The 26,819-nt window shown below is 55.4% G+C and overlaps 2 protein-coding genes across 5 annotated transcripts in view; one reads left to right on the top strand and one right to left on the bottom strand.

Moving 5' to 3' along the window:
- PACSIN1 (protein kinase C and casein kinase substrate in neurons 1) overlaps positions 1-12,654 on the top strand; it is a 62,874-nt gene extending 50,220 nt beyond the window's left edge. For all 3 annotated transcript variants that reach the window (XM_060021987.1, XM_060021989.1, XM_060021988.1), the window contains exons 2-10: positions 6,533-6,657; positions 7,576-7,732; positions 8,711-8,946; positions 9,346-9,501; positions 9,606-9,781; positions 10,155-10,275; positions 10,374-10,501; positions 11,481-11,668; positions 12,161-12,654. In XM_060021987.1, coding sequence (XP_059877970.1) covers positions 6,595-6,657; positions 7,576-7,732; positions 8,711-8,946; positions 9,346-9,501; positions 9,606-9,781; positions 10,155-10,275; positions 10,374-10,501; positions 11,481-11,668; positions 12,161-12,270 — 1,335 coding nt within the window. In that variant the 5' untranslated portion in view covers positions 6,533-6,594 and the 3' untranslated portion in view covers positions 12,271-12,654. The remainder of the gene's footprint in view (positions 1-6,532; positions 6,658-7,575; positions 7,733-8,710; positions 8,947-9,345; positions 9,502-9,605; positions 9,782-10,154; positions 10,276-10,373; positions 10,502-11,480; positions 11,669-12,160) is intronic.
- Positions 12,655-17,569: 4,915 nt separating this feature from the next.
- On the bottom strand, positions 17,570-24,562 carry SPDEF (SAM pointed domain containing ETS transcription factor). Of its 2 annotated transcripts, XM_060021318.1 has the most exons (5): positions 24,106-24,562; positions 21,793-21,990; positions 20,348-20,395; positions 20,089-20,235; positions 17,570-18,156 (listed from the first exon to the last, which is right to left on the bottom strand). In XM_060021318.1, the coding sequence occupies exons 1-5, from the start codon at positions 24,545-24,547 to the stop codon at positions 17,978-17,980; spliced, it is 1,014 nt and encodes a 337-aa protein (XP_059877301.1). In that variant the 5' UTR covers positions 24,548-24,562; the 3' UTR covers positions 17,570-17,977. The 2 variants fall into 2 exon arrangements, with proteins under 2 accessions (XP_059877301.1, XP_059877302.1); XM_060021319.1 differs by lacking the exon at positions 20,348-20,395 and having other exon boundaries at positions 24,106-24,547.
- Positions 24,563-26,819: the final 2,257 nt, after the last annotated feature.

Below are 26,819 nucleotides of genomic sequence, written 5' to 3'. Positions count from 1 at the left end.
GGGCAAGGACCATAGGGTCCTGCTCCATTTCAATACCCTGTTTTCTTTGATACTCCTTAGTCTTGAGGAGGGACAGGTACAAAACAAGAAAGGGAATAAAGTTTTGGATAGAGAGGTTAATTGTAGACTTGGTAGAGGAATTCTGTTTTAGTTCCATTTCTGTTCCAGTTTCCCCCAAATCTTTGAGTGAATGGGGCAACAACTGCTCTCGCTACTTCCTGCTGAAGTGGGGCATAGTCCTGCCTCATTTTGGGAATGGACACAGAGTTGGAAATAATCTCAAGTTGCATGCTTAGCATCAACATTTTTTTTTAATTTATTTATTGGCTGCGTTGGGTGTTTGTTGCTGCGCACGGGCTTTCTCTAGTTGTGACGAGTGGGGGCTACTCTTTGTTGCAGTGTGTGGTCTTCTCATTGTGGTGGTTTCTCGTTGCAGAGCATGGACCCTAGGTGCGCAGGCTTCAGTAGTTGTGGCACGCGGGCTCAGTAGTTGTGGCTCGCGGGCTCTAGAGCACAGGCTCAGTAGTTGTCTCGCACGGGCTTAGTTGCTCTGCAGCATGTGGGATCTTCCCGGACCAGGGATCGAATCCATGTCCCCTGCATTGGCAGGTAGATTCTTTTTTTTTTTGCGGTACGCGGGCATCTCACTGTCGTAGCCTCTCCCGTTGCGGAGCACAGGCTCCGGACGCACAGGCCCAGCGGCCATGGCTCACGGGCCCAGCCGCTCCGCGGCATGTGGGATCTTCTCAGACCGGGGCACGAACCCGTGTCCCCTGCATCAGCAGGCAGACTCCCAACCACTGCGCCACCAGGGAAGCCCAAGCAGGTAGATTCTTAACCACTGCGCCACTGGGGAAGTCCCCAACGTTTTATACTATGAAAACATTAACTCTCTCTTTGATTACTTGTCATAGTACCTGGACAAACATTTGAAAATTAGTAGACCTATTACAATGAGGATAACAGTAAAAATGCATCTTTGTATTATTCTCTGAATGTGGTTTTTTTTTTCCCTTAATGGTTAAAGCAGATATACAATGTATGTTGACTAGGCCACAAACAGGCTGTTTTGGTTAGTCTAAAGTTCATATTAAATCATGTGTAAGCCAGAATGACTTCCCCATACCTCAATATGTGAAAATTTCTTCCATCATTTCCCCCCCACTTTAACTGCAAATGTTTGCATAGAAAGCATTGATAATCAATATATTTTTCCAGCACTGCTGCTCTGGGTTCATTTGTGTCCCTCAGTGCTAGACCTACTTTTTGGTTATATATTGGCCTAGTTATCCATGATGGGGGAAAACTAATCAGACATGACAAACTAATACAGGGGTATATGCTGATGGGGAAACATTTTATAGGCTACACATGTTAGCACTAATACCCAATTGTCACACAAGCACTGTACATGTGCTTTTATTTTTTATTTTTATTTTTTTTATTTTTTTCAAATATATATATATATTTTTTTAATGTTGAGCCTTCATTTAATTTATTTATTTTTATTTTTGGCTGTGTTGGGTCTTCGTTTCTGTGCAAGGGCTTTCTCTAGTTGTGGCAAGTGGGGCCACTCTTCATCGCGGTGTGCGGGCCTCTCACTGTCGTGGCCTCTCTTGTTGCGGAGCATAGGCTCCAGACGTGCAGGCTCAGCAGTTGTGGCTCACGGGCCTAATTGCTCCGCGGCATGTGGGATCTTCCCAGACCAGGGCTCGAACCCGTGTCCCCTGCATTAGCAGGCAGATTCTCAACCACTGTGCCACCAGGGAAGCCCCATATTCTTTTATTTTTAAAAAATATTTATTTGGTTGCATTGTGTCTTAGTTGCGGTAGGTGGGCTCCTTAGTTGCGGCTCGAGGGCCCCTTGGTTGTGGCTCGCCAGCTCCTTAGTTGCGGTTTGTGGGCTCCTTAGTTGTGGCATGCAAACTCTTAGTTGAGGCATGCATGTAGGATCTAGTTCCCAGACCAGGGGTCAAACCTGGGCCCCCTGCATTATGAGCATAGAGTCTTAACCTCTGTGTCACCAGGGAAGTCCCTGTACATGTGCTTTTAGTAGTAAACTTAAAGCCAGCAGTGATACACATCATAAGTAATTATACTCTGTGATAACTAGCCAATTTTTTCCATCCTGAGCATTGGGGTCAAAAATATGGTTTTAGGGACTTCCTTGGCAGTCCAGTGGTTAAGACTCTGCGCTCCTAATGCAGGGGACACAGGTTCAATCCCTGGTCAGGGAACTAAGATCCTGCATGCTGCACGGCACAGCCAAATACATATATACATATGGTTTGAAGCAAAACAATAGCTTTTCATTAGAATTCTTTAAATTTCTTACCCAGTTCAGCAGTATGATCTGAAAGTTATCAAATGTTGTCCATATAATTTAACTTACGAAATCCTAGTTGCTTTAGTATTTCTTCTGAGATGCCTAGGGGCCTTTTGGAATACTCAAAGTTGGCTAGAGAAAGAAACTTATGGGCTTCCCTGGTGGCACAGTGGTTAAGAATCCGCCTGCCAATGCAGGGGACACAGGTTCGAGCCCTGGTCCGGGAAGATCCCACATGCTGTGGAGCAACTGAGCCCGTGCACCACAACTACTGAGCCTGTGCTCTAGAGCCTGTGTGCCACAACTACTGAAGCCGGCGTGCCTAGATCCCGTGCTCTACAACAAGAGAAGCCACCGCAATGAGCAGCCTGCAAACTGCAAAGAAGAGTAGCCCCTGCTACTAGAGAAAGCCCATGCACTGCAATGAAGACCCAATGCAGCCAAAAAATAAATAAATTAATTAATTAATTAATTTAAAAAATATTGGTGTTATTTAAAAAAAAAAGAAAGAAACTTACAATCTGTTATTAAAAGCAGCTCAGTATTCCAGGAAAATTTGTTCTCTTAACAGGGAGAAAGAAGCCAAATTCCAGTCTTTACCAGCTTACTATAGATGTTTACCTAATTAAATCCAATCTAATCTTAATCACTCCTGACAGTGTACAAAATTCTTTTCTCAAGGTTCCCTTTTTTTGCAAACCTTTTATCACTTTTGTATCCATATGATTTCCCCATCCAGAAATAACCAACTCTAGGACAAGATTATTACCATCATTTTTCCTCAACAAAAATATCTCCATTCTTTATACCTTCTCTGCCGACCATGCATATCCTACTTGCTTTACACACTGAAATGCTTCCCTTATCATTTTTAGTAGCTTTAATTACATATTTCAGTTTTTAACACTTAAAAGCCTTAACAAAACCAAGAAATAAGTAATTGAACTGTTATACCAGCATTTACTGATTGGCAAACTTAACAACATATTCTGGGACTTCCCTGGTGGCACAGTGGTTGAGAATCCACCTGCCAATGCAGGGGACACGGGTTCAATCCCTGGTCCAGGAAGCTCCCACATGCCGTGGAGCAGCTAAGCCCATGTGCCATAACTACTGAGCCTGTGCTCTAGAGCATGCGAGCCACAACTACTGAGCCCGCCTGCCACAACTACTGAAGCCTGTGCAACTAGATCCCACGGTCCGCAACAAAAGAAGCCACCACAATGAGAAGCCCGTCCACTGCAACGAAGAGTAGCCCTCACTCGCCGCAACTACAGAAAGCCCGCACGCAGCAATGAAGACCCAACGCAGCCAAAAATAAAATAATTAATTTTAAAAAGAACATATTCCATAACCTCTAAAAACTCACATTTTTTCGCATAGCATAGTTTCTCTTTATTGTGGTACAAGATGCATGTTTAATAAACCCAAACATCTTTTGAAGTTCTACTAATTAACCCAAGGCTGAAGTCTCAGGCAAAGTGGGCTGTGTTTGTATTTCAAGGACATGATAAGAGTTAACTTCAAGTTTTCTCCTAGGCATATTTTTGTTCTCTGAGGGTCAGAATTCTGAAAAGAGTATTTTATCAAGCTAGCTTTCTCAAACTGCAGATGCAGAAAGAACCAGAAGAATTTCAAAACTCTTGGAATTTCAAAAGCGTTTCATCTTAACCAATTTTCTCCAGAGTCTAAAGAATACTTTTGCCTTATATTGGTAAAAAAAAGTATCTTTGGGACTTCCCTGGTGGTCCAGTTCTTGAGACTCTGTGCTTCCACTGCAGCGGACACAGGTTCGATCCCTGTTCAGGGAACTAGGATCCTGTATGTCAAGCAGTGTGGCCCAAAAAAAATTGTCTTTTTTCTTTAGCCATAATCTCATAGCTAAAATTTTTCCAATCACACAAATGGAATATATATACACTCACACACCAGAAGACAGAACTGTCACAAATCCTCCAAGAGGATGACTGGTACAGATCCCCAAACAAATATTTCCCCAACACAAATGGTCCTCAGTGTCAGACACATGTCAGAACCAATTGGCAAAATGCCCAGATAGCAGTTTGTGCTCAAAATAGAAGTTTGCCTGGGTACGCACCAGTGGACTTACTCTGTCTCGGAGCTTGTCAGCTCGTCTAGATGCATGTTTCCGTGCTACCAAGGAAAAACGTACATTGGCAGCCAGAGCTGAGCAGGGGAGAAACAGGGAGGGTTCCTGAAACAAATGGTTTCGGCTGCTGCTAGGAACGCCCCCCCAAATCCCTCTCTCAGGACCAGCTAGCCACGAGCAGCGGGCTCCTCGCAGCCATCCCAGCACACGGTCATGGTGGGCGGGTCTGCTCGGGGGGGAAAACCCCAGGGAGCCAGGTGCTGTGAGAGTGCAGCAGCCCTACGTCGGGTGCCAAAAACTGTTACCGAAATTGGGGATCCGGCTGCTCGCTGCTGTAAAGCCAATTAAGAGGCAAGTTTGGTGGAAAGGAAAGTTTGCTTTATTTTGGAGGCCAGCAACCTGGGGGGAGGGCGGATTCCCGTCCAAAGGCCAATTCTCCCCCACTGACAATCAGTGGGCAAGAGCTTCTATAGGTGAAGGGAAGGGGCTACTTGCAGAAACAGCAGTCAGCTGTGACAGTCATCTTGAAATGGGTCATGCGGTGGTCTGACCAGCGTCATCTTGATTGTTTGTGTACAGTTAGTCTTCAGTTCCAGGGTCGGTTTGTTCCTGTTTCTTTGAGGCCAGCTCTTGGAATTGTGGCAGCTTACGTCATGGCTACAGCCTGGTCATCATGTAGTTAACTTCTTCCACCTGGTGGGGGTTTTAGTATCTGTAAGACAGCTCACAGGATACGGCTCAGAATATTATCTAGAGCCCTTGAAGAAGAACTAAAGGTCCTTGACTATGCTTAATGACGAAACTATTACTATTTTCTCTTGTTGGACTTGTTTAGACTCAGATTTTTAGTCTTGTTTCTGCATTTTCTCACTTATCTGATTAAACTTTACTGTTTGGCTAAAGTTTTTCCACAGACAAAAGGCAGGCTGAGGACATGGGCAGCAAGGATCACGGGGTCCTGCTCCATTTCAGGGTCAGGCCCAGCCTGTACACGCTGCCCCTTTGAAGACCAGGCCACTAGCTCTCTGAGTCCTGTCTCCTAACTACTGAGCCGTTCTCGTCCAGGGTGGCAGTGAGGACTGGGGGATGGGAGTAGGGCAGTGCCTGCCCCGGCCCGGGGGCAGCACATGGCCTAGATTGAACAGCCGTGATGCCTGCTGACAGATCCGTGGCACACACAGCCACCCTGACGTTCACGCAGATGGCGGTGCTCTGACCTGTGGGCCGGGAAGCCACATGTCTGGGACTCGGGAGATACATAAGCGGCTAATGGAGGCTTTGAGGCTGGGCACCAGGGCAGCCGGAAGGGCATTTACAGGAGCCCAGTAGCTCAGAGAACTGAGGCGGCACTGAGCCTGGGTGGGAGGTAGGAGGGGCCCTGCTGCCAGCTTTCCAAGGGGCTTGGGTCCAGGCTTCAGGTGGTGGTGGGGGGTTCAGGAAGGTTCTAGGGGCTGAGACCAGGGGTTCTGCATCAATTGGGGATTGGGGGGGAGCTGAGGTGGGTCTTTTGCACCAGGTGCAAGGATTCAGCTATGTCAGGGTGGGCAGTACTGAGGTGGGCCGATTGAGAAGCCTTCTAGGGTTCATCATTGAGCCCCAGGGTGCCAGGTCCTGGGGAGGGAGTGCAGGACACGCACAGAGATAAGTCTGATTGCTGGCTTTGAGGAGTTGTGTGTGTCTGTGAAGCAAACTGCGGATTTATATAAAGCAAATATGTAATTACGTGGCCCTAGGTTTTAGCTCTAAGAGTCCAGGAGCACAAAAACAGTTGCAGGCACCATGGTTCTGGTGGTTGCAGCAGGCTTCTGAGAAGAGGTGCCCACACTTGAGCTGGATGACGGACTTAGGGGAGAGGGGAAGGACAGGATGTGGAGTGAAGGGCTTATGGTGGAGAGACCGGGTGGTGGGCACGAGGGGTGCTACAGGGTGGCTCTTGGGGTTACCCTAGGGATGGGGAGCCAGTCTCTGGGCAGGAAGCCCCCATCCAATGCGAGCTCATGCCTGTAGAGCCCCCACAGCAAGTTGGGGCCCCAGGCCTGGAATGGGGCATGCGGGGAGCTGCCCTCATCTCCAGGATCTCTCTCCTGCCCTCCCAGCACATGAGCAGCCAGCCTGCTGACCGCCACTCCACACCTGTCCACCCCGCAACGGCCACACCATGTCTGGCTCCTACGATGAGGCCTCGCTCGCTCCAGAGGAGACCACCGACAGCTTCTGGGAGGTGAGGCTTAGATGCTCCCCAGGTCCTGGGGACCAGGCAGCCTGGCTGCGTGGAGGCCCAGGCTCCCACCCACCCGTGACCTCAGATCTTGCTCCCCAGCCCCACGGACCCCTCCAAAGCCCTCCATGTCCAGCGGGCAGTTGTTGCCACCAAGTGGTTCCTACAGACCATTGAGCCCAGAGCCCCTCTGCCTCCCAGCTGCCCCTGGAGAGATCCTGTGGAATTTATGATGTGGAACAGGGCTGACCCTCTGCTCTGGGGGCCCCGGCTCAGACTCCTTGTGCTTCACGCAGGCAGGTGCAGCACTTTACAGCTTACGTGGCCTTTCACAGCTGTGCCCCGCCTCCTACCCTATGCAGTGGGCAGGGGGCGGAGCACTGGTCACAGAGAAGTGTTACAAGTTCAGGGAGCCCCGCAGCGACAAAGACGTGGAGTCAGCATTGCAGGAGCCTTCCAAAATATTGGAGACCCAGAAAGAAATTTTCCATCGGCTTCCAAAACCCAAAGTAAAAACTGCCAAACCTAAATTAATAAGTGTTTAATGAGATGTCTACAAAACATAATATTATGTCAAGAAGCTGCAGCTCAGCTCAACGCTTATATGACTCTATATAAATATAATAGATCTAGCACAGCAAGTACAAAATGAATAATTCATTTGAGTCTAAGTCCAAATTATAAATATCCTTCTGCACTTGGTGGCAGTGAGGAAATTCTGTTTAAAGTGGGATGAGGGAGTGTATAGACGGTGGGGTGTGAGGGGGGTGTCCAAGTCTCCATCAGTGCGAGGGTCCAGAGCCCCCAGGGTGTGAGCGCGGGGTGGCCCGCCGGGCGCCCCCTGCAGGACAGGGTGGCCAGGGCGGCCGGGCGGGCGAGGCGGGGAGCCCGCGGGAGTCGTGCTCGCTGCTCGGCCGCCAGGTGGGGAACTACAAGCGGACGGTGAAGCGCATCGATGACGGGCACCGGCTGTGCAACGACCTGATGAACTGCGTGCAGGAGCGCGCCAAGATCGAGAAGGCGTATGCGCAGCAGCTCACCGACTGGGCCAAGCGCTGGCGCCAGCTCATCGAGAAAGGTGCCCCTCCCCCTCCTGCCCCATGCCCAGCCCTTGCGCACACCCCAGGCGCTAACCGGGCCCCCACTGTCTGGGTTCCGGGAGCGCCCTGCCTCTGGATGCACTTGCACCCCCCAGTCGCCGGGCCCTGCCCTGCACACTTCCCCTCCCAAACCACGCAGGCCTCCCTGTCCCCGGTCAACTCTACTTTCTGCAATTTTAGGTTGGATTAAAAACAAACAACTTTTTATTTTGAAATAATTTAAGCTTAGAGAACAGTTGCTAGAATAGTACAGAGAATTACATACCTTTCACCTAGACTCACCAGCTCACATTTTAGCACGTTTGTTTTCTCACTCTCTCTCTATTTATAGGCGTAGCTTTTCTGAACCATTCAAGTTAGAGACATGCCCCTTCACCCTAAATTCTTCATGGATCACCGAAGAATAAGAACATTTGTTTACATAACCATAGTTCAGCTATCAAATTCAGGGCGTTTAATGTGGCCCATATGCAAATTTTATTATAGCAATTGTTCTTGCTGGTCCAGATCCTGTGGGATGTGTGGTCCCGGTGGCTTCCCGTTATCTGTCACCAGTTGGTTCTTCAGTTTTACCTTCAGTCAACATTCCTGGAGCACCGACTGTGTGTCTGGTGCTGTGTGCTGGCTTGTGAGAGCTCATGGGGGTCCAGGCTGCCGCCCGTGGGGCTCACAAGCTGATGGGGGAGACAGGGAGTAGGCCCAGAGATGGACGCTGTTAAGAAGAATTCATGAGGGCTGGAGGCCGAGGTGTGTGAGGATAGAGTACTCAGAAAAGGCTTCCTGAAGCAGGTGGCTGTTCTTGGGCCCTGGAAGATGGATAAAACTGTAGGGAGAGCAGAGGAGGGCATTTCTGCTGCCATGGGAAGTATGGGGAAAGCCTTAGAGAAAGGAGGTGTGAGGCGAGCCTCTGGGCCAGGGGTAATGAGGACCCGGTGACCACATGGCCATTTCCTCAGGCCCACAGTATGGCAGCCTGGAACGGGCCTGGGGTGCCATGATGACGGAGGCGGACAAGGTGAGCGAACTGCACCAGGAGGTGAAGAACAGCCTGCTGAACGAGGACCTGGAGAAGGTCAAGAACTGGCAGAAGGATGCCTATCACAAGCAGATCATGGGCGGCTTCAAGGAGACCAAGGAGGCTGAAGACGGCTTCCGCAAGGCCCAGAAGCCCTGGGCCAAGAAGATGAAGGAGGTGCCTGGTGGGCGGCTGCCACGGAAGGGGCGAGGCTGGGCAGCTGGGCTCAGAGGGGCAGACTGATCAGAGGGAGGGTCTCTACAGATGTGGCAGGCAGTACACTGCCCGCTGGTATTGGGCCCACAGGAGAGCAGCACTGCCTGCCAGAGAGAAACACCCACAGATGGGGCAGGCACTGCAGTGCCCGAGGGGAGGGTGTCCATAGGGGCAGGCGGTGCAGGGAAATGCACAGATGGGTGGGCACTGCTCCTGAATACCTGAAGCTGGGGCCTGCATCCCTTCCGCCTTTTAAGAATGTGTGCTCACAGCTCCCGGTGGAGTGGGCAGGTGGGAGGGGTTGAAAGTGAACACGTTTGCTTCTGCTTACACCCTGCCCCCTCTCCCCCCTCCCCACAGCTAGAGGCAGCCAAGAAGGCCTACCATCTGGCCTGCAAAGAGGAGAAGCTGGCCATGACCCGGGAGATGAATAGCAAGACGGAGCAGTCGGTGACACCTGAGCAGCAGAAGAAGCTGCAGGACAAAGTGGACAAGTGCAAGCAGGATGTGCAGAAGGTGCTGGTCGGGCTGGGGTCTCAGGGCCCCCTGGAGTGGGTGGCAGCTGGGAGCTGCAGGCCTGGGTCTCACCACCACCCCCCACTTTGCTCTGGTTCCTATAGACACAGGAGAAGTATGAGAAGGTGCTGGATGACGTGGGCAAGACCACACCCCAGTACATGGAGGGCATGGAGCAGGTGTTTGAACAGTGCCAGCAATTTGAGGAAAGGAGGCTGGTCTTCCTCAAGGAGGTGCTGCTAGACATCAAACGTCACCTCAACCTAGCTGAGAATAGCAGGTAGCTGGGCGTGGCGGCACGGTGGGCACAGGCAGAGGCAGCAGGGCATCCTGGGCCCTATGTTATAGTGACAGGAAGGGGAGGGCGGAGCTGCAGGGGCCAGTAGCTGCCTGGGTGTAAGCTGACGCACACCAGATACTCAAGAAACATGCTTGGATGGCTGGGTGAGTGGCTAAGGTGGGGATGGAGAAAGGTGCCCACTGGGCATACCTGGAGCTGCCCACTCAGAGATTGCTCCTTGGGAAGCAGCCTGATTCCCAGCTGGGGGGCACGCCAGCACCCTGGTCTCCTGAACAGGCTCTGGCCCTCACTGAGGCTGAGATGGGGCCATGGTGCATCTTGCCCTGCACCTCTCCATCTCCCCCGTGCACAGCTATGTTCAAGTGTACCGGGAGCTGGAGCAGGCCATCCGGGGGGCCGACGCCCAGGACGACCTCAGATGGTTCCGCAGCACCAGCGGCCCTGGCATGCCCATGAATTGGCCCCAGTTTGAGGTGAGGATGTGCGGGGATGGGGAAGGGGAATCTGAAACAGCTGGAAGGAGCCTTGGGGGGCAGTCCCCCAGCCTGACTGCTCCCCTGACACCCCCCAGGAGTGGAACCCAGACCTCCCGCACACCACCACCAAGAAGGAGAAACAGCCCAAGAAGGCAGAGGGGGTAGTGCTGACCAATGCTGCTGGGATGGTGGAGTCCACATCCCAGGCTGGGGACCGTGGCAGGTAAGTGCCTCCTACGGAGCTTCCTGGGGGCCAGGGGGGTCCACATACTGGGACAGCTGAGTTTTACCTCAGGAGACAAGAAATGGTCTCAATCATGGCAAGCTTGGGCTCCTCTCAAAGGTAGTGATAGATAACCCCATGAGAGCACCTACTGTGTGCCAGGTACTGTTCTAAGCGTTTTCCATAAATTAGCTCCTTAATGTCTCTCAACACTCTGAGGAGTGTGTAAATATTCCCATTTTACAGATGGAGAAATCAACACCCAGAGAGGTTAAGTGACTTGCCCAAGGTCACACAGCTGGTTAGTAAGCCTCAGACCCAAGATATGATGCCCAAGAGGTCTGGCTCCAGAATCCTCACTCATATATTTGCCTTGGCCTTCTTTCTTTCTTTTCTTGTTTTGTTTTTTTTCTTCCAGTTTTATTGAGATATAATTGATACACAGCACTGTATAAGGTTAAGGTGTACAGCATAATGGTCTGACTCACATACGTCATGAAATGATTATCACAATAAGTTTAGTGAGCATCCGTCATCTCATATAGATACAAAGTTAAAGAATTAGAAAAGAATTGTTTTCCTAGTGGTGAGAACTTTTAGGATTTACTGTTGTAACTTTCATAGATAACATACAGCAGTGTTAATTATCTTTATCATGTTGTACATTACATCCCTAGTACTAGTAATCCTCACTCTTAGCCACTGGGTTGTAATACCCCTTTCAGATGAGGGGTCAGATGTTCTCTGGGGTCTCCTTCAGCACCTCCTCACTCAAGGGCTGAGTAATGCTAATAGTCCTGCCTCCCATCTGGTTAAAGAGCTGTCAGTGAAGGTCACTGGCTCCGGACCCCGTCTTACAAGGCCCGTCCTTGCTCCAGCCTTGGTGGACTTTAGGGTCAGGGCTCTGGCTGGGAGGAGGGGGCAGCCCTAAGGACAGGGTGAGAGGCCACTCATGCTGGGTCCTCTCTCTACCTCTCAGTGTTAGCAGCTACGACAGGGGCCAGACTTACGCCACTGAGTGGTCGGACGACGAGAGCGGGAATCCATTTGGGGGAAATGAAGCCAACGGGGGCTCCAACCCCTTCGATGAAGACGCCAAGGGAGTGCGTGTGCGGGCGCTCTACGACTACGACGGCCAGGAGCAGGACGAGCTCAGCTTCAAGGCTGGTAAGGGGGCGGGACCGGTCGAATCTGGGGCGGGGCCTGGCGCATGGGCGTGGCCAAGACCTGGAGGGCGACCTGTGCTTCGGGGGCAAGACTTCAACTGGAGAGCAAGGGCAGGGCCTGAGACTGGCAACTGGGTGCCAGGGGCAGAATCTGGACCTGAGAATAGGGTGGGGGTAGGGCCAGAACAAGGATTGGGGGCGGAGCCTGAGGGCAGGGCTGCCAGGAGGACGGACAGGACTACGGCCGTGAAGCTGAAGGCGGGGCCTGGGTTTCTGGGGTGGAGCCGAGATTAGGTGGTTGGCTGGGCCGCCCGTGGGTGTTGAGGTGTGGGTGGGGCTGGTCTCGTGGTGGAGCGGGGGCTGGCATCCGGGCAGTAATGGGAGGGGCACTGGGGTCAGCCCAGTGTAATCAGAGGGCTTACCCGGCAGGTGGGGGTGGGGGTCAGTCCTCCCTGAGTTCCTGTCAAGCAGCTCCTCTGTGTCCCCTCCCTAGGAGATGAGCTCACCAAGCTTGGCGAGGAGGACGAGCAGGGCTGGTGCCGCGGGCGGCTGGACAGCGGGCAGCTGGGCCTCTATCCCGCCAACTACGTGGAGGCCATCTAGCTACCCTGCTCCCTCCACATCACCCCCACTCCTCACCCACCGCCTCCCCTCCCTGCCCACTCTTGTCCTCCTCCCCTCGCCATAGAGTTCCAGACATATTTTCCAATCAAGCTTTTATTTTTTTAAAAGTCAAAACAGAACAAAACAAAAAAATACTAAGAGACAGAGCATTTGCCTGGAGGCCAGGGTGGTGGGACTTGGGGTGATGGCCCCAGGGTAGGTGAGGGTCTTAGGATTTAGCCCAACAGCGACATCACAACACCTGCTCTTCAGATCCCACCAGAGAGTCTCCTGAGCCCAGAGGGGTGTCTCCTGGACCCTTTCATCCTGCCTCAGTCCCCCCAGCCTTCCCCTCCCCACCCCAGGCTGCCAGCACCTGCCCCCATCTTCTGGGCCTGGTTTTATGACCTCTGCCTCCAGCCCCACCCTGCTCCCCTCCCACCCCCTCCCTATTGTGAAAGACCTCCCCTGCAGCCCCCCAAGAAGGGGGCCTCCTCTTTAGTCTTCCACTCTGCCTGGGGAGTACCCTTCTCCTAGCCTTGCGCCTCAGGACTGGTGGGGCTGGAGGAGGGATGGTCACCCTCTTCTCCCATAGAGCTTTCCAGGGGTCCCTAGACTCCCCAGGACATGAAGAGGGGTGAGTTGGGGTTGGTGACAGTGTGACTGGGGTGTAGGAGGGTGAGTGAACGGGGAGCAGGCTCAGCAGAAGGACCAGGACCCTGCTGGGGCCCTTCTTTGCAGCTGTCAGTACTTCCGGCACAGGCTCTTCCTCAGACCCCGCCCCGCTCTTGTAAGGCCTCAGGCCGTGGGGAGGGGCCCCAAAGCCCAGCGCAAAGCCAACAACAGTAGCAGCCTCCTGGGGAGGAGGGCCTCTTGCCCTCCCTGCCTCCCTCCCTCCCTCCATGTCCATCTAAAACTGTAGAACCACTGGGCTAAGCTGGCCTCCCATGCCTCTCTCCCCTGCTCTGGCCTGCCTGGGGAGGCACTGGGGACCCGGTGCCTGTGGCCAATGGGAGAGGCATGGGTTTGCAGGAGGGAGGAGCCCCGGCCTCAGGAGCAGGACAGCCGCCAGGTCTTTCTTCCTTGTCCCCTCTCGCCCAACCCCAGCCCCTGGCAGCCCCTCCTGCTGGCAGCCCCTCCATCTCTCCAAGCCTGGGTCTCAGTTAAAGGACTTTTGTGGGTGGGAGGAGGCAAAGGGCCTCCTGCAAGAGCAGGAGTGTTTCCTGTGGTTGGTGAAAGGAAGTGGTGCTGGATTACCAGGTATTCGTACCAGGTACCAACCAGCCTTGCCCATAGGAGTGGGGCGAGGGTGCTTGAGAAGCCGACCAGGGCAGGACAAGACCCAACGAGGTAGGGGAATGATGGGAAGAGGAGTCTCGGGAACCTCCGGGGTGAGGCCTTGAGGCTTCCGGCAGCACCAGGTGAGGTTACTGCTCACAGCTGACGCCACTTCTGAGCTTCGGGCCTGCAGACACCCTACCCGCTCAGCTCCAGCAGCTCCTGGACCCCGGGCCTCCAGGTAAAGACAGTGTGATACCCCAGCCCCTCCATCAGCCTCCGTCCTCTTTTGCTCCGTGCTTCTTCTCCCAGCAGCCCACTCAGGAGGTCACAGACCCCAGCCTCAGGGCCCTGAGCCTGGTCATGTGAGGACCTGGGCAGAGTCACAGGGGCCTGAGCTGGTGCAGGCCTCCTTTGGGGCCAGGGGAGTTGGGGGTTTGGGGACCATGGCACCCCCAGGGTCGGGCAGACTCCCCTCTCAGCACCCCTGTTCTTGTTACTGTCTGCCTTCTGGGCCTCTGCTGCAGCCTGAGATGTGCCCTAGGCCCCTCAGAGCCTGAACTAAGATTTCGGAAGCCTCAGGCCTCCGGACTCCAGAACAAAAGCCTCTTCGGCCTCTCCCCAAGGGCAGGAGTTGGGGTTGGAGGCCTCTGCGCCTTGGAAGGCGGGAAGCGAGCACATCTGCACCTTGGGTCTGGGCTCCCCCTCTCTGTGCCCGTGGCTTCCTGGTACCTGGGGAGGGGCTGTGGCCCTGGCTGGACCCCAGGCCTGTCCCCCTCAGCACTCCAGCAGCCCACGCCGGGGCAGGGACTCAAAACCCATCCCTTCTGAGCAATCACCTCCACGGCCCTGTTGGGGACCACTCCCTCTCAGTCCCCAGGCTCCTCGGGACCCCAGGGCAGGAGGGTCTCCCACCCGGAAGTCCCCCTGAGCCCCACCTGTCAGTGCTGGTGTCAGTCACTCAACGCCCACCGCCTCCTGCAGCCCCCGTCCGCCCCCTGGATGCTGCGCAGGGTGCTCTGCGGGGCTCGGCGTGTACCGTGTTTTGTCCCCAGTTAAGCGCCCTTTCTGCGGCCTGGCTCTGCGAGGAGCCGGGGCTGCCCCGCCGCCTGCCACCCTAGGCTTCCTGACTCCATTAGTCCAACACCTGTGAAACTCCGAGAAGTGCTGTGGTCTCAGCAATGCACCCGTTTTGTACATGATTGTGTAATTTAAAGGTATATAAATACAAATATATATATATATAAGTTGTGACTGTATGACTGTCGATAAAATCCAGAACTGTGTCAACCTGGCTGGACGTTGTCATCCTGAGTCTTGTGTGTCTTGGGAGCGCTCTGAGAGTTGCCTGCGGTTGGACGTCTGTTGGGGAGCACGCTGGGTCCTGTCCTGGTGACCACCACGGGCTGGGGGCCTGAGGGCTGGTCCCTTCACCTTCCAGGGCCCCGGGTCCTGTCTGTACAGGGAAGGTCACACCTGATGCTCTCCAAGGCTCCAAGGCTGTGGCCTTTAGAAGCCCGGGTGCCTGGTGATGGGCACTGACCAGGAGACCTGGGGCATCCGGGCTCCCAAACTCATGGTTCAAGGATGAATTTGACCCCTAAATAGGTTTCCATTTTTAAAGCAAAATTCTAAAAGTGGCCGCTGAGGCCTGTGGCTTCTGGTGTTCACAGTCCCGGCTCCCTGTGGTGTGACATCAGGCCATGCCACACTTTCCTGTGTCCTGCCTGACCTCTGACAGCACTTCTGTGTGGGGCCCCTTGTGGGGCAGGACAGGGGCTCTGGGCTCCTAACTCTGTTATGCCCGGGGCTCAGCCCCCAGCCCAGCTTCAGCTCCAGTCCCAGCCCCTGCTCCAGCTTCCCCACTCCAGCCAGATCCCCTCTGGGGCAGGGCAGGAGTCCCTGTCCCAGTCCTGCCATCAGGTCAGTGTGTCCCCACCCCGGGTCTCAGCCTCCCCCGTCTGGTTAGATGTCTCTCTGAGGCCCTTCTGGCCTTGACAGCCTGACAGGGTCCTGACACAAACCCTCGTTCAAGGTAAATATACTATAGTCCCCTCACCCCTACTGTTTTCCCCCAGCCTCGGGGCATGCTCAGGGCAAGGAGAAAAGGTCCATTTGGGGATTGGATCTGTTCTGTCCCCCGTATTCTTCATCCCCCAGATCCACCTCCAGGGCCAAACCCCTGGTTTTAGCCAGAGGACTCTTCAAGTAAAGATAAACGTTTGCCTTATTTGGACAGGCTGTTCCATGCAGTTATGGGGAGCCCTGGAGGCAGGCTCCCCTGCAGAAGGTCAGGGAGTACCTAGGCTAGATGGAGTTCTGACAGGCAGGTGTGTGAAGGAGAAAAAGGATTCTGGAGTTTGCTGCCAGCACGCGAGGTGTCACTGGGTGCGTGTGTGCCTCTGTGCCTCGTGCAGACCCACACAGCAGGGAGCTGCCCCACCCAAGCCCCCCGCAGCTCCGCGTTCTGGAGCGCCTCCAGCTCCCCACTCCTCGCCCCTAATCCTCCTCCCTCCCTCCCAGCCCCAGCCCAAGATCCGAGGCCTCTCCAGGCCCAGGCCCAGCTGGGGACGTGCAAGCAGGTGGCTCCAGGGACTTGGGGGCAGGGTGGGCAGGCCGGAGACAAAACCAGTTCAGCAGTTCAGCAGAGCCGAGCTGGGTTCTGGCCAGGGCCCAGTCTGCCCCCTCCCCGGGGGTGGGCAGACAGCAGGGGCCCAGCGAGGCACTGGCCTGGGGCAGGGCCTCCTCCTCCTCCCAGTGCAATCCCAGCTGACAGATGCCAAGGTGCTGTTTGCTCACTGCCAGGAGTAAACTTTCTTCTGGAGACAATAAAATTGCTGAGGGCAGAAGGTGCAGTACAGGGCAGCATTTAACCCTCAGTGGTCTGGGTGGCGCTGGGCTGTCTCCTGGAAGCCTGTCATCAGAAGCTAAGCGTTACAGAGGCTAAGGGCGCTGACAGAGCAGGAGGCATGGAGGGACAGGGGGAGCCCTGTCCTTGTGGGTTCAGTTCTTGGTTCTGCCGCTGATTGGCTGTGTGACTGTGAGCGAGCACTTGACTGCTCTGAGCCTCAGTTTCATCAGCTGCAAAGTAGCGTGTTTTGGGGGGGTGACCCTTACCTCACAGTTTTGTTGGGAAGGTTAATGACAAAAAGCAGTGGAAGCACCTGGCTGCCTAGTCGGCCCTCGGGTCAACTTAGCTGGATGAACAAACGTGAGGGGAGCATGAGGAAGCCGAGTTGCTTTGCCCAGGAAAGAAGGCGGTGGGTTCCATCTCCCTCAGCACACAGATGAACACTCAGACCCACCGCTTTTTCCCGTCAGGGGCCCTGGCCCCTCACACCTAGCTTGCAGGGCTCACAGCTTCCGGGCCCCTGAGGAGGTCTGTGGCTTCTCTCAAGAGAGGAATTGCCAGCAAGCCAGGCTCTCTTCCACTCTCGTTTGCTGCAGAGCCAGTGTCCCATGAGGAAGACTGAAGGCTCCATCCTCTCCCACAGCCCTGCTGCCCAGCCCAGAGGCCCTGCAGTTGGCCAAGCAGAGGCAAGGGCTATGGACCCCCTCACAAGAGGGGCAGCCCTCGGCCCACCCCAGGGGAAAGTCCTGATCGACAGCAGAGCAGGAGGATGGGAAGGACACCACCATCTCTCCAGTCCTGCAGTAGACCCTTTTCAGCCCCGGCCCACGCCCTCCTTCCAGCTGATACCAGGTCAGGGGAGATGTGGGCCAGTCCAGCCCCTCGTTGGCCTTGAGGACTCACTGCCTCTCTCCCACTGCTTCTACCAATCAACTGCCCCTTTCCTTTTAGGCTCAGCTCAATGCCACCTCCCCCAGGAAGCCTCCCTTGACCACCCCAGGCCCCTGTGACCACAGCCTTTTGAGCATTGATGGCCTCCAGGCTGTGCCACTCCCTCAACGTATGTAGGACACTGGGGCCACGTCAATTCTCTAGTATCTTTATTATCCATCCCCAGGGCACCCCTGGCTTCCCAACTTGGGGGTGTAGATGTCCCCGCACCATGCCAGGCACGGTACAGAATGGGTGGCAGAGGGCACTGGACTGCGAGTGGCCTTGGCCAAGTCACTGCCGTTCTGTCGGCTCTGCTCTGGCACTTCTGGGGTCAGAGGCTGGGTGGAGGGAGGGCCTTCCCTGGGGTGCCATGAACACTGAGAACAGCCCTGGCTTCCGCCGTCCTCCAGTGGACTGGGCGCAGGAGCAGTCAGGCCCAAAGAGAAAGCACGCCCATGCCGGGGTCCCTTGGGCCCCAGAGAGCTCACTGACAGCCGTGGAGCGAGGGGCCATCCCCTCCCTGACCTTGAACTCGGGATGCCAGCAGACTGCCCTGTCCCCCAGCTCAGGGTCTGGCTGAGGCAGGGCAGGCAGGAGGGAGGTCTGGCGAGGGCAAGGTTCGGGCCCAGGGCCTGGCTGCAGCACTCAGATGGGGTGCACGAACTGGTAGACCAGGCGCTGGGAGATGTCTGGCTTGCGGATGATGCCCTTCTTGTAATACTGGCGGATGGAGCGGCTCAGCTTGTCGTAGTTCATGGCGGGGCGGTTCTTGCGGATGCCCCACAGCCGGGCCACCTGCGCGGAGTCCTCGATTTTGAAGATGCCTGGGGCAGCAGGAGGGCCCAGAGAGAGCCAGCAGTGCAGGCGGGGTGGCAGGAAGGAGAAAGACCAAGACCAGCAGGTCAGTCTCTCACAGCCAGGAGGGCTAGAGTCGCCCGGGGTAGGGCCAGGCGCTGGGCCACGATACCTTCTCCCATGGTTGTGGTGAGGGTTAGAGGAACATGTGGGAAGGGTGTTCCACAGGGCCCAGGAAGTGGTAAATCCTACCACGGACTCACAGACCTCCTGGTGCAGGGTGAACCTGCGTACGTTGGTTGGCGACTTGGGGCCCTGAGGGCCTGATCCTTGCCAGCCTCTGCTCCTAAGCGTGGGGTGTGCACACCCTACGCAGAAGCCCTGCGGGGCTCCGGGCTGCAGACACGGCTCATTTGGCAAGGTTGCCCGTGCAGTTCCCGAGCCTGAAAGACCGCTTTGCGATTCTCAGACACTTCAAGCCCACACAGCCCTTTCTGGCAGGATTAATTGGTAGGAGATGGTGGAAAGAGTGGATCTGGAGCCAGGCTGACCTGGGTTGGAATCCTGGCTCTGCCATTTTCTACCTTTAGAAGTTGTCTGAGACTCCGTTTTCCTGTCAGTAAGAGGGGGTTGTAGTGATCGTCATGTTGTTGAGTGGGTACGGAAAGCGCTTAGAGCAGAGCCTGAAGGAAGTACCCCTTAGGATGAACTATTACTCATTAATACCCCCAGTTCTCATTCTAAACCACCTGGCAAAGCACAGGTCAGCACAGCCTCTCCAGGCAGGCTCCCCAGACCACCCCACCCTCCCTGATCTCCCTGCCCTCATGGGACAGTCTCCCTGGAGTACCGGCTCACTCTCAGTCTCAAATATACACACGGGATCACCACACCTTGTGCAGGAACTTTTCCACCCCTCCTAACCCCTTCCCGTGCTCCACACTCAGCCCCAAAGTCACTCCTCTGTGAAGCCCTCCTGGACCCAGGCACAGCTGACCCCATCACAGCCCAACACATTCTGCACACCAGCTCATTTCACTGCTGGTTCTCCTACAAGACTGTAGGTCCCTGGAGGATGGGGTACCGCTGAATTCTCCCCACACCCTCAGGACACTGTAACCCTCCATAAATGTCAGCTGAGCAAGTATGGAACCAGAGGAGGTGCTCAGGGAAGGTTTGCTGGATGAACGAATCTAGTCCATTTCACAAACATGAAGACTGGGGTCCAGGCGCCCACGGCTACTAATGGCAGGAGGGGGCCTAGAACCCAGGTTTCTTGGCTCCGAGCCTTTTCTAAAACACACACCCGCACGCCATCCAGCCTTGTTGCTGTCCAATGTGGTCCCCACTAGCCACATGTGGCTCTTAGCCCTTGAAATGTGGCTGGTCTGAAGTAAGCCGTAAGTATGCCGTAAGTATGCCGTAAGCATAAAATGTATACCAGATTTCAAAGACTTAGGAAGTATCTTATTAATAATTTCTATATCGATTATATGTTGAAATTATATGAATTTATACCATTGGATTAAACAGATGTATTATTAAAATTAAATTCACCTGTTTAAAACAATGTTTAATTGTGGCTACTTGAAAATCTAATATTACCTCTGTTGCCCGCACTGTATTTTTCATTGGATACCATCAGTCTCCTCCGTCAAGCTCTGATGTTTTGAGGGTAAAGACCGTGTCCGGTTCTCAGCAGAGTTTTAAGGCCCTGCTATGTCCCAGGCACTGTGTGTCCCTGGGGACCCTCAACAGGCAGAGCCCAGCCGGGGAACACGCGTGGACACAGACGGCACACAGACCCTGGGCCGGTCCAGTAAGAGTGCGTGTGTGGCATTCAGAGCAAAGGTGGGGGCAGCTCCAGCCCTCTGCCCTGCCCCCAGCCCTCCCTGCCCAGCGCCTGGCAGGACCACAGGCTCCCAGCAGCCCCCTACCCTCCTGCCCCTGGCACTGCTCACCCTTCTCCTTGTTGAGCCACCGGATGAAGCGGCCATAGCTGTGTGGCTTCAGCAGCAGTTCCTTGAGAAACTGCCACAGGTGGATGGGCTGCCCGGAACAGGATGAGTCCACCTCGCTGTCCGTCCAGCTCTCTTCGCTGGTCGACGCTGGGCAGCCAGGGAGGGTGGCGGTGAGTGGGGAGCCCCCTTCTTCAATGGCTGCCCCAGCCTACCCCCAGACCCCAGAGCCCCAGCCGCCTCCCTGCCCTGCCTGACTCACCACAGTAGTGAATCGCCCCCAGGGACGTCCTCTCTTTCATCCAGGCCGCTGCGGGACAAGGAGAGGAAGTTGGGGACCAGAGAGACCCCCCAAGGGAGGAGGAGGGCATTTGGGTGGAACTGTGGGGCCAGAGAAGCCCCCCCGTGGCTCCCGCCCTCCTGCCAGCCTGTGAAGACCAGCTGTTTACAAAGCCTCCTCTGGGAAGAAAATGCAGGATTTCGGAGCTGGGAGGGGCCTTAGAGGCCCTGCAGGCAGCCCCTTGTTCAGAGAGGACTGGAAGTCAAGCCTTGCTTTGCCTCCCTTCTGTCACCTGTGAAATGGGGCTGGGACACCCCCTCACAGGTCTTGCAAGGATGCAGGGTGGCGAAGCCTGCACGGTGCCCAGCATAATAAAAACACTCCCTGCCCTCCAGCTGCCAAGTTCCCCGAGCACCACCATCCCCTCCTGCTCTCCACCTGACCCCCTCCCCAGACAAGCAGTGGGACACGGAGGCCGCCAGCTTCTGTCCACACCACCACCCGGCTTATAGCCTGGCACTGTCCACTGCTCTTGCCAGACCCCGGCAAGGGGCCTGGGCTAGGGCAGGACACTGGTTTCTGAGCCATGAGAGTGGGACCTGTCCTCTTATTCACCCTGGGCCCTGAGGGGCAGGGGCCTTGACTCGTGGAGCGAGGACTGACCCCTCTGAAGTGCACGGCTCTGTGCAGGGCACACTGGGCGCCCGATAAGATTGAGACCAAGTACACATTTAGGGGTTGGCATGCAGCCATCAAAACCGGGGCAGCTGTATAGACAGTGATGGGAAACAAGATCCAGGATACGCTGCTCAGTACAGAACAGCCTGATACTCGTACTGTTCATGTTAGAAAGGGGTAGACGTCACACTTACTCTTGCTTGTATATGCATAGACTTTCCTTGGCAAGGTACTCACAAAACTGGCAACAGTGGTTGCCTCTAGGGAGGGGGATTGGAGGGCCGGGGTGGGTGGGAGGGAGGATTGTTCTTCATGGTGTGCTGTCGCTCACGATGGTCTTTTAAAAATTCCTGCACATTTATTACCTCGTTTCTTCTTTAATGAAAACAACACAAAACAAACACAAAATTTTAAAAAGGACAAAGAAGAAGGACTTAGAGTATCTGATGTCCTGTGTCCTCACAGTCTAACTTCTATTTTTAACTTCCCATGTGCTCTGTCCTAAGTTCTGTGGCCTTGACCAGGGTAGGCAGTGGGTCGGGGCTGGAGAGTTCACCCAGGACCCGGGGAGGCAGCTGTCATTGGGGTTGGGATTCAGAACAGAGCCCAGATTGGGACAAGGGGCTGCCTACCCAGTGGAGTGTAGCCTCCGGACAGGCATGCTGACCTAACTGTTCCCCTTGGTGTCCCTGGCTTGGAGCCCGCAGTGGGGGGCGGGGGGTGGGGCATTCTACCCACGCCTGTCCCACCTGATTTCCAGATGTCCAGGTGGGCGTGCAGCACGTCCCCGCCCAGGGGCGAGCGCTGGCGGAACTGCTCCTCCGACATGGCACACAGCTCCTTACCCCCCAGCTCCTGGAAGGCCTTGCCCACGGAGGGCAGCCGGTACTGGTGCTCTGTCCACAGGAGCCACTTCTGCACGTTGCCAGGGCTCCAGTCCACGGGGTCTGGGCAAGAGACACTCCTTCAGCCCTGGAGGCTGCTTGAGGGCACCACCACCAAGGTGGCCCCTCTGCTCTGATGGGGCCTCCATGGGAACTGGTGGCCTGGGACCATGCACTCCTGAGATGGGGCCAGGCCAGGCCACATGGGGCCTTGAGGGGCTCCGTGGAGGGGGTACCGAAGAAGGGGGCAGTGACAGGAAGGAACCGGGGCCCTTGAAGCAAACATGGCTCAGGGCAGGGCAGCCTGGGGCCTCTGCACCCCCATCTCACCTGGACCTCAGGTCCTCCCAGACCCCTCCAGCCCCTCCAAAGGGCCTTTTGGGGAGCCACAGCCCTGGAGGGGACAGTGACATTAAACCAGAAACACCCAAGCTTCTTTCTTTCCCAGATGCCTCTTGCCTTCCCCAAACCCTTCAAAGAACCAGAGAAAAACCCAACCAAGAATTAGCTCTACAAACCCCTCTCTACCCGCACTGTATTTTACAGATGAGGAAACTGAGGCACAGAGAGAGTTCCATTCCCTCGTCCAACACCTAACAAAGGGCTGGGTGCTGGAGAGCTGCTCAGTGCACGTGCACCAAATGTGGGGGAGCGGTGGCAGGGTACAGGGTGGCCATGGGGCCAAGGCCCGGAGGCGAGTGGCTGGCTTGGTCCTATAAGTCTCCCTGGGGAGCTGCCCTGGGGTGAGCCCAGCAGGGCACGTGGGTGGTGGCCAAGCTGCAGGCACAGACACAATGGGGCCTCCAAGTGAACGCTGTGGTCTAAGCTCAGTGACCTGCAGACTGGCCTGCCCTCACTTAATAAACCTATTTTCTTCCTCAGGGTCAAAGCAATTTGTTTCTGTCCCTATTGTTTAGCGGGCAGGGCCCTCCCCAACTTGGTGTGGGAGCGGAGGCACCGTGGGAAAAGCTCCCGGGTTGAGGGCTGGCATTGGGCCACTGGAGGATGGGGCCTGGGCAGGAGCTGCCTCAAGGCGGGACCTCAGCTGGGACTACTAGGTGGCAGGGGCTGGGCCTGGGTGACTGAGGAGGAGGAGCCAGGCCTAAGCGATGCCTGAAGACCCTTCCTGTGTGCGAGCCTCAGATGCCAGGGCCCAAAGGCCAAGGAGATGGGTCAGGCTTGCCCAAAGCTGGAGAGATGATGGAGGGACAGGGGACTGGAGACCCAGCAGCCCCTCAATCAGTAGCATAAGCTCCGTAACCACACCTTCCAGGCCCTCGCAGACACGTGCCTGGCCTCCTGATGTGCCCCCCTCATCAGAGCCCTCATCCCCACTGGACCAGTGATACATTATCCTATTTATTTATGACCTGTTTTGTCACTGTAACATTAGCTTAGTGAACGAAGGAGCCTTTGTGCTATGTTCACACTGAATTCCCCAGTGCTAGAACAGGGCCTGGTATATTAAGTTATTGTTTATTGAGCATCTATTATGTACAAGGTAACATCCTAGGAACTGGGGATGTAGCAGTGAACAAAACAAATGAAAATCCCTGCCCTTGGGGCATGTACATTCCAGTAGGGGAAACAGTAAACAAGATAAATATGCAGCATATCAGACGGTAGGAAACATGAGAGAAATAAAGCAGGTTGGAGGAATAAGACGTGGGGGTATGGGCAGCAATTTCAATAGAGGGGTCAGGAAAGGCCTCATCGAGATGGTGCCATTTGAATCAAGACCTGAAGGAGGTGAGGGGTGAGCCAGGTAGGTATGTAGGGGAAGAGTGCTCTGGGTTGAGGGACCAGCAAGTGCAAAGGTCCTGAGGTGTGTGTGTTGCGGTAAGAGCAAAGAGGCAGGAGTGGCTGGAGCAGAGTGAATAAGGGGAGAGTGGATTTAAGTGTGAGAGGAGGAGGTGGGCCAGATGGTGTAGAGCTCGTATTTGCTTCACCCGGTACCTACCAAGTGGGGACACTGGGCTGGTGCAGCTGGGGCACAGAGAGAGTGGGAACCTTGGATCCCAGGCTCGCAGCTGCTGTGTGTTAGGGGCTGAGTGTATGTGTAGAAGCACCAGCATCTCTGGGGGTGACCACAGTGCACCAGGCGGTGCCCCCACACCTCCCTGTGACCTCCGCTGGCCTGTGTCCCCCTGGCGGAGGGGGGCGTGAGGAGGGGCTCACCTGCCGTGATGTTGAGCAGCTTGCAGGCCGTCTCGATGTCCTTGAGCACCTCGCCCACCACCATGGACTGCACCTGCTCCAGTGAATGCTCCTCCAGGGTCAGCCCACCCGGCGCCAGGTCCAGGCTGCCCCCCGGGGCTTGGCTGTCGATGACGGGGCACTGCTCGGGCTCGTCGGGCGGCTCCTCCCGAGTGCTGGCCCCGGGGCCCTTGGCCACCCAGCTGCTGTCCTCGGAGAACAGCATGTCGAAGTAGGAGAGGTAGAAGGTGGACAGGCCCTGCTCAGGTGTGGCAGGTGGGCTGGGGCTCCAGTCCTGTCTCTCGGGCCCCATTGCCCCTGCTCCCACTGCCACCTTCTCCAGGCCAGTCCGTAGCACAGTGTCGGGGGGCAGCAGGAGGCGGCTTGGGGGGACGCCACTCAGGCCCGGGCTGGCGCTGCCCATGCCGCTGCTGCTCGGGCTGGCGGCTGCGTCTACAGAAATAAAAAAGGAAGGAGAGTCAGGTCCTAGCTGCTTCCCCATCCCCATGGGGGCTGCTAAGCTGGTTACAGAGATGAGGAGCCCAGCGGGCAGTGGCTGGGCCTGGGAGAGAGTTGGGGCTTCTGGGTCACTGGGCAGCTAGGACAGGGCTGGGCAGACAGGTCTTGTGGCTGGAAAGCCAGTGGGATGGGAGTGGGGGCAGGACGGTAAACAGACAGCTCCCTTACTCCCCAGGGAAGCCAGGTTGGCTACGAGCAGCAAATCTTTACACGTGTAGCCTGTTTAAAACAATCTTCTGAGGTTCTTGACCTCTTTCAGTCCTCACGATGGAAGGCACAATTAGTCCCATTTGGCAGATGAGCAAACTGAGGCCTGGACAAGAAGTCTTTAATATCCAGCCCTCTGTCCCTGGGCCGGCCCCCACCCAGATCCCAGTCCCCTGTCCTGTTGAGGAAGCTCCTTCTAAGGGCTAACCTAATCTTTTCTGCTGTGGCAAAGCTTGTTTTCTTTTACTCTGCCCTTGGAGGGGGTAGGGAAGGGAGAAGGTCACCATCATCTCCACCAACCGGGTGAAGAATGAAAGGAGCAAGTGAGGGGTGTGGCAGGGTAGAATCTCCTCCCAGGTTGGGGAGGCGGGTCCCCTTCCTCCCCCACAGGGCCACTTGGCGGGTGCGAATAAATTCCCGGCCTAACGCTGCTGAGGTGGTCACTGAACAACAACGTACAGGTGTGCTTGGCCCCGCCCCTACTCAGGGCTGGGTTCCTGGTACCCACCCTCCTTGTCCTTTCCTGAAAGGTGCTTCCCCAGCCCCTCCCAGCTCCCAGGCCCTCTTCTCTCCCCTCACGCCCAGAAGAACTCACAGTTCCCAAGGTGGGAGGTGCCAGGTGCAGACCTACAGGCCCACTTTCCCCACAGCTGCAGGGGCTGGTCAGAAGGCCCAGGCCCTGGGGGACAAATGAGTCCCTCAGCAAGTCAGACCCCACTCCTCTCCTACCTGCCGCCCCAATGCCTCCCGAGGGGCACCATTTGGCCTCAACGCGAGGAACTACAGTGTCCCTCCCCCCGGGTCCCCAGGCTCTGCTTCCCCTGGACCCTTTTCTCTGAGCCCCATATTGGAGTCCGTGGTTTGGGTGAGGCAGGGAACTTGCGAGATGTACATACACCAAAGAACTGGGGTCCCTGGGATATTTCCATGATTTGTGGACTCAAAACTCAAGAATAAATCAGGACAGAGGTGGAAGATTACCAACAAGGTATGTTCCCCATAACACAGGGGATCATTCCGAAAGGAGGAAAGGAGCAGGTAAACCTGCTAAGGGCAAGTTAATGTGTGTCCTTTCTTGGGGGTATTTACATTTTAAACAGTGTTCTCAAAATGTGGTGCCGGGACCAGCCGCATCAGCACCACCTAGGAACTTTTGAGGAACTTGAATTCTTAGGCCCTCATCAGAGCAACTGAATCAGAAGCTCGGGGGTGGGGGGGTGGGGGTGGGGAAAGTAGGGCGGGGGAGGCCGAGCAATGCGTTTCTTTTTTTTTTTTCCAGCAATGCATTGCTTTCTTTTTTTTTTGGCCGCGCCGCACTGCTTGTGGGAACTTCGTTCCCTGATCATTGAACCTGGGCCCCCTGCCATGGGAGCAGAGTCCTAACCACTGTAACGCCAGGGAATTCCTAGCAATGCGTTTCTACAGGTCCGTTGGGTGATTCTGATGAGTGTTCAAGTTTGCAAATTGCTGCTTTGAAGGCATCTGGCCAGTAAGAGGGGTAGGCTTTACTGGAAGGAGTGGTAGACTCTCTAACGGTGGGATTTGCTGCGCTGTACCAGGACCATGGAGCGGGGGCTCCCTGGCCCTTCTCCAGTCACCTCATGAGACTGACTTGCTCAGCCTCAACGTGCAAGTGAGGCAGAGAGAGAACCCCGTCTGGAAGGCTCTAGCTTCTCTAGGGCTGCAGCTAGTGCAACTGCGTACAACTCAGAAAATGATGCCCTTTTCTCTCTGGGTGGCGTGGCTTGGTGAATGGAGCCCAAGTGGAACTTCAGCTCACCCTTGTCCCCCATCTTGTGCAGTGCCCAACCTTCCCAACTGTACACGGCGGCCCTGCTTTTCTGTGGCGGAGAGAACGCAAGAAAGAGAGAAGAGTGTTTGTTCACTTTCATTTTGCATCTCCCTTTCAAGGACTCCTTTAAGTGACAAGGAAGGAGAGGTCAGGGTGGGGTGGGGTGGGCAGGGATCAG

This window comes from Delphinus delphis, chromosome 10 (genome assembly GCF_949987515.2).
Source record: "Delphinus delphis chromosome 10, mDelDel1.2, whole genome shotgun sequence".
NCBI lineage: Eukaryota > Metazoa > Chordata > Mammalia > Artiodactyla > Delphinidae > Delphinus > Delphinus delphis.
Note: the sequence above shows the minus strand (reverse complement) of the source record. Positions and strands in the feature narration are given on the sequence as shown.

Coding starts and splice junctions, on each gene's coding strand:
- SPDEF (XM_060021318.1), bottom strand. CDS start 24,547: ATGGGCAGCGCCAGCCCGGGCCTGAGTGGCGTCCCCCCAAGCCGCCTC. Junction 20,396..21,792: donor CCTGGACATCTGGAAATCAG/GTGGGACAGGCG, acceptor CTTGTCCCGCAG/CGGCCTGGATGAAAGAGAGG. Junction 20,236..20,347: donor GGGGGCGATTCACTACTGTG/GTGAGTCAGGCA, acceptor CTGGCTGCCCAG/CGTCGACCAGCGAAGAGAGC.